The sequence below is a fragment of the Cornus florida genome, unplaced genomic scaffold, assembly GCF_030987335.1.
Source record: "Cornus florida cultivar Cherokee Brave unplaced genomic scaffold, ASM3098733v1 CherokeeBrave_3.0.0_Hap2_Chr09, whole genome shotgun sequence".
NCBI lineage: Eukaryota > Viridiplantae > Streptophyta > Magnoliopsida > Cornales > Cornaceae > Cornus > Cornus florida.
In genome coordinates, this window is record NW_026775579.1 from 80561797 (window position 1) to 80567881 (window position 6085).

Sequence of the window (6085 nt, forward strand, 5' to 3'; positions counted from 1 at the left end):
CTTAATTCTCTAGTAGAAGATTCCACTGTCAAGTTATTTTCACCAACTAAGGGCCGTTGTAGGAGTGTTAAACTACCAAGTGTATTTGGTATTGAGCCAGTGAATGAGTTGTTTCCCATAGCTAGAACGGTAAGCTTAGAACAATTGGATATAGTGCTTGGGATTATTCCGCTGAATTTATTCCTTCCTAGATAAAGCTTTTCAAGGCTGGGAAGCCAAAGCCCCATCGTTGAAGGCAGATGTCCTAAGAATTGGTTGTCATACAAATAAAAGATTTTCATTGTTGTCACATTGAAGATTTTGGATGGAATGAGGCCAGTTAGGTTGTTTTGATGGATTCTAATATCTTCAACATCAAGGTTGCCAATCTCATTAGGTAATGTACCTGTGGCAATGTTGACACTTGCATTACTCAATCAAGAATAATTATGTAAATGAGATACATTTACTAAAACCAAATTTATAAAGGCAATGAAATTATGTAATATATGTGTGTGTGTTGCTCCACAAGTTTGGAGGTATCACTGAAGTCAAGTTGTTGGAGTCCAAGTAGAGTCTTCTTAGAGACTTGAAGTCTCCCAAGCATGTTGGTATCAGTCCAGAAAGCTTATTGTTACTTGCGTAAATGTCTCCCAACTTGGTTAACTGCCGTAAATGTCTCACAACTTGGTTAACTTGCAGAGATCATCTGGGATGGGTCCTTGTAGTCTATTGTGTTCAAGGTACAAGCGATCAAGATTCTGTAACCTTCCAATTGTCGTCGGGATAGGTCCAACCAACTCGTTGCTATTTAGGCTTATAAGTTCCAGGCTGCTCAAATTGCCGATTCCATTGGGGATGCTGCCCTTGATTTTGCTTCCAAATGCTTCAAAAATTCGTAGAGAAGTAGACAAATTCCCAATTGAATCCGGGAGTATGCCATTAAATTAATTTCCTGCTATGCTCAGTATTTCCAAATGTCTGCAATTGGCCCAAGAAGTGAAAAATCTTAATTTTGGAGTAGAAAATTCCCTTGTCAAATTATTTTCAGCAATTAAGAGCCGTTGGAGGAGTATTAAACTACCAAGTGTATTTGGTATAGAGCCAGTGAAGGAGTTGACTGACACATCTAGAATGGTAAGCTTAGAACAGTTGGATATAGCACTTGGATTATTCCGCTGAATCTATTCCTTCCCAGATAAAGCTCTTCAAGATTGGGAAGCCAAAATCCCATGGTTGAAGGAAGATGTCCTGAGAATTGGTTGTCGTTCAAATCAAAGACTTTCATTGTTGTCACATTGAAGATATTCGACGGAATGAGGCCACTTAGGTTGTTCTCATGTATACTAAATCCTTCGAGATTAAGGTTACCAATCTCATTAGGTAATGTACCTATTGCAATCAATATGAACACTTGCATTACTCAATCAAAATACATTTACTAAGACAAAAAATATAAATGTAGTATGAATGAGGAAGGGTTACCTGTTAGGCTGTTACCATCCAGATATAGAGCTTTGAGGAAAGTAAGGTTTTCGATATTCTTAGATATACTGCCTGTGAATATATTGTCTGACAATGCTAATTCTTGGAGTCCTCTGCATTCCCATAAGTTGGACGGAATTTCATCGGTGAGCAGATTGGAAGAAAGATACAGCGCTTCAAGAACGGGGAAGTCATAATGGATGTTTACCGGGAGGTTTCCAGACAGGCTATTGTTTATGAAATTAATAATTTTCAAAGAAGAAATGTTGAAGATAGAAGATGGAATAGGTCCTGCTAGAGAGCCACTATGAATGCTCAATCTTTCGAGACGTGGAAGATTACCTATCTCCGATGGAATATTACCTGCAAAATTGTCATTAGCAACACTTGAAATTCTCCCATTGTTATACTTGTTTGTTTGTAATGAATAAATTTTTTGCCGGGTGCCATTAGGTGATGAAACAGAGAATATTTATGTGAATTTGAGTCCAAATCTAAATTTTTGACTTTTAATATCAGGATCCAAATCTGATTAGATAACATGTACACACATTAAAAAGAAAAAGAGAGAGAGAGAGAGAGAGAGAGAGAGAGAGAGAGGAAATAACACAAAAGAAATAATATGATTGGTAAGTTAGAGAAGAGAAACTGATTAAGTGGAAGCCGAAAGATAATATTTCGAGACAGTGACAAAGCAAAAATTTCAAATGCAAAAGAGTTATAATATTTCCCTCAATTCTTCATTTCAAAAAATATCTTTGTTGTTCAATACATCATACATATTTTTATATAGAAGCTTGCTGTACAAATGGAGCCTTCAGCCATCCTATAACTATTCTATAGCTTGCAATGTCTCTACCAATATACTTTTCCATTCCTTTTGCAGCACATTTATTACTCTCATACAGAAAGCATGAATATTTCTACAAGAGTGGCGTACCCGTATCGTGTTTGTATTAGATACCGATACTCCTCGAATACTCATGAATTCATATTTGATACTTTCTAAATGTATCTATAATTTTAAAATATATATTTTCATTTCTAATACGTCTCCGATACTTCTTAGATACTTTGACCATGTTTCCGATGCTTCTTAGATACTTAATAACACATTTTTAACTAGTTTAAAACATTAAAATGTAGTTTTTCTAACAATAATATCATAGTATAATTATTAAGAGAAGTTTAAAATTTATTTAAAAAAGAATTATTCAGAATATATATAGCATGATTTAGTACAAAATTTATCCATGCAAATTATGCAATACGACTCTTGACTCTTATTTTAGTTGTTAATCATAATATCTTTATAGAGAAATGTTAATATATATGGAGTATAACATAGAATCAATTTTTTGTATATATTTAAATATAATCTATTATTTTGGTATTGACATATCCCGTCATAACCTATTTGTTTTAGATTTGTTATATTACTGGTATCGTATTCGTAGCTCACATCCGTATCCATACTTCTTAGCTCATATTACAATCTTTCATTTATAGATGAAATATTTGTTTATATTATTTCTTTTATATAAACATGTACATACAAAAACACTCATCTCACATTTATGATTTGGACCCATATGTCATCTTTGAGTTATAGAAGCTCTTGAATTGTCAAAAGTTCATCAATTTTTTTTTAAATGTTTCTATTTTTTTTTTTTTTTGATAAGTAAATTATATTGAAAAACCGCTCAAAAGGGGAGCGGGTCCCAAGAACAAAAACCAAGGCCAAAACACCTCAAGCCTTCAAAGAGGCCAAAAAAACGACCAACTCCTCTTCAGATCGAAAATCCCTCCCTGAAACCCAACAAAAAAGAGTGGAAAGAATAGAGAACTTAAGCATACAGATAGGCTTTTCCTTTCCATCGAACTTAAATGTTTCTATTAATGCTTACATCGAGTGTTTGTTGTCATCCAAGCCAATATTGATGTTCCTATTTCTTTCATCACAACCACCTTACAACTTATACTAATATCCTCAAAGTCACACTGTAAGCCATTTACCATTTGCCTAAAATCTTTGTATATCATTATTTTTACTTTTCCCAAAATGCAAGATAACAACAGAGCTCAGAATAGTAACATCTATGTCAAATACCAAATGATACTAAATGCTTATCATAGTCATATAGTCACAATTTATGTTTAAGGAAGAAAAAAAAATCACAATTTGGCATAATCCTTATAGAAAAATGATCCCTTTACCTTGAAAATCATTGCAAAATCCAAACATAGTTTATCAAAAGTTCTCTTTGACTTAATAAAAAAATCATACCTTTCAAGCTGTTTCCCCCAAGATACAACTCCTTGAGCATAGTCAGGTTTCCAATTTCTCTGGATATGCTGCCATTGAATTCATTGCGCGGCAATGATAAACCTTTGAGTTTCCAGCATTTGTATAAATTCGATGGAATTTCACCGTTAAGCCAATTCTTAGAAAGATAGAGTACTTCAAGTTCAAGAAGATGGCTACATATGTCTAGTGGCAGGCTTCCAGATACGCTATTGCTTGTGAAAGCAATTACTTCCGAAGAAGAAAGGTTGAAGATGGTATATGGTATGAAACCTGGGAGCTTGTTAAAACCCATGTTTAGTACTTTCAGTCTCGAAAGTTTGCCAATCTCTTTGGGTACATAGCCATCGAAATTGTTGTAACTGATGTCAAGTAATGCGAGGAAGGAGAGATTTCCAAGATGTGAAGTGATGGTGCCGTTGAGACCCATGTTAGAAAGGTGCAAGGTTGTGACCCTTTGGTGGGTGAGACCACAAGACACACCAATCCAATTGCAAACTGAAGTTGTGGTGGTCCAATTTTTGGCCAATTCATCTTCAGGGTCAGAAGTGATGTGGGCTCTGAAGGCAAAAAGAGTTGATTGATCAGTAGTCAGGTTTTTGATGGACCTAGCCAAACAAACCCTAGAACAACAGTGTATCAGCAATGCAATGGACAAAAGGAAGCAAACCTTTTCCATTGAGTTTCAGTTTTGTGGAGATAATATATATAGGACTTGTACGTAGCAAAGAAGTACAGATTGGAGAGAAGTTATATAAGATGGTAAAATCATATATTGGTGATTATGAGGATGCATAATTGATTATCCACAATCACAACCACCGCCATTATTGGTGATTATGAAGATACATAATTGATTAGCAACAATCACAAAAACCCTAGAACTCATCTATGCAAGCTGGCTCTCTCAGATCTGGTGTATAAGGCAAGAAAGGAATAATCGCATCTACAGGAACTCACCTTCATCACAGACAGCAGTTCTCAAACTCGTTGCTAACTCCATTGCCGGAATCCTCAAATTTTCAAAGGACTCCATCTCCGCGTTCGCGAGTGAATGGTTTTTTCCTTAAGGGCGGCACCGAGCAGATCCACGGCCACCGGAATGAACGGACATGGGCGATCAACAACCCATTGCTCGAAGACCTCACCGGATTGCCATTGATATCAACGGCTATCCTTGCCCTTGGTTGGATCGATCATGGCCATGGGTCACAGATTCATATAGTTGTCATGTTTGTTCTGTCTTGGTTCAAGGCCTTGGGCCTTTTGGTTGTCTGTAATCTGGGCTGCCTGGATGTTGGGCTGCTTGGGCCCAATAATGGCTCTGAAATTATCCACACACACATATATATAATTGTTTAAAGTTTTAAAAATAAATAAATAAATATTTGTACGAGTGGTAATCATACTGATTATCGTTTAGCAAGTGACAATTAAAAGTATTAGTTTTAAGTAAGGGCTACGGTAAGAATGAATTTAAATTTTGCTTTAAAAGATTTGTTCTTTTAAGAATATGGTTAAAATGGTACAAATTTAATTTAATTTAATTTTTTATAAGTTTCAGATGATACAAGTTAAAATTTATTTTGAGTCCAATATATGTGTTTTGAAATAAATTTGGGAGGGCCAACTAAAATTTTTAATGAATTTTAGGACCACAAATTAAGTTAGATTTCTAAATAAACTATTTTGAGGGTATTATAAAAATTTTGAAAATTTTTGGGGGATAGTGGCACTCCCTAGCACCCTTAAATAAAGGATTGAGAATTTTTAGAACGATGCTACTGTTTTAGCTTAAATCAATACTTTCTCTATGGCTCTGTCATGTAGTTGATGTCCTTTTTAGAGAATAAATTTTTTTAAAGGTACATGTAATTATTGTAATATCTTCTTTAAAAAATATTAAGTCACTATTTTTAGTTTGAATATATGTTTATTCAAGTTTGAAATTTTTAAAATTTTAAAAGCATTTTATGGAGAGATTTAAAAAATGTGTTGTTTGAATTTTTAAGTAGACAGATATTTTGAGACAATTCAAAAAAAAAAAATTTAATTGGGATGAAGGGAGTATGGAGTCGAATTAAAATGTCTGCTATCAAATTAAATAAAATTTTATGGTATGTATATCATAATAAGATAAAATTTTAGCCAAGAATCATTTTGAAATACATTATCAAAATTTCAGCCACGTTTTAACGGATGAGAAACTTCAACAACCATAATGGGGCCCTCAAAATTTATATGTCAAAATTTAGCAAATGCAAATGACAAATATGGCCATCCATATTAAAATGATTAAAAATTCTTAATTATCAA

General features: G+C 34.1%; 1 protein-coding gene across 3 annotated transcripts; it reads right to left on the reverse strand.

The window, feature by feature from the left end:
- Nucleotides 1-382: 382 nt before the first annotated feature.
- LOC132274590 (LRR receptor-like serine/threonine-protein kinase RGI5) lies at nucleotides 383-4991 on the reverse strand. 3 transcript variants are annotated; one of them, XM_059775906.1, is made up of 4 exons: nucleotides 3752-4991; nucleotides 1465-1827; nucleotides 1064-1371; nucleotides 383-960 (listed from the first exon to the last, which is right to left on the reverse strand). In XM_059775906.1, the coding sequence occupies exons 1-3, from the start codon at nucleotides 4446-4448 to the stop codon at nucleotides 1109-1111; spliced, it is 1323 nt and encodes a 440-aa protein (XP_059631889.1). In that variant the 5' UTR covers nucleotides 4449-4991; the 3' UTR covers nucleotides 383-960; nucleotides 1064-1108. The 3 variants fall into 3 exon arrangements, with proteins under 3 accessions (XP_059631889.1, XP_059631890.1, XP_059631888.1); XM_059775907.1 differs by having other exon boundaries at nucleotides 383-1371; nucleotides 3752-4329; nucleotides 4730-4988; XM_059775905.1 differs by having other exon boundaries at nucleotides 383-1371; nucleotides 3752-4990.
- Between the last annotated feature and the right edge of the window lie 1094 nt (nucleotides 4992-6085).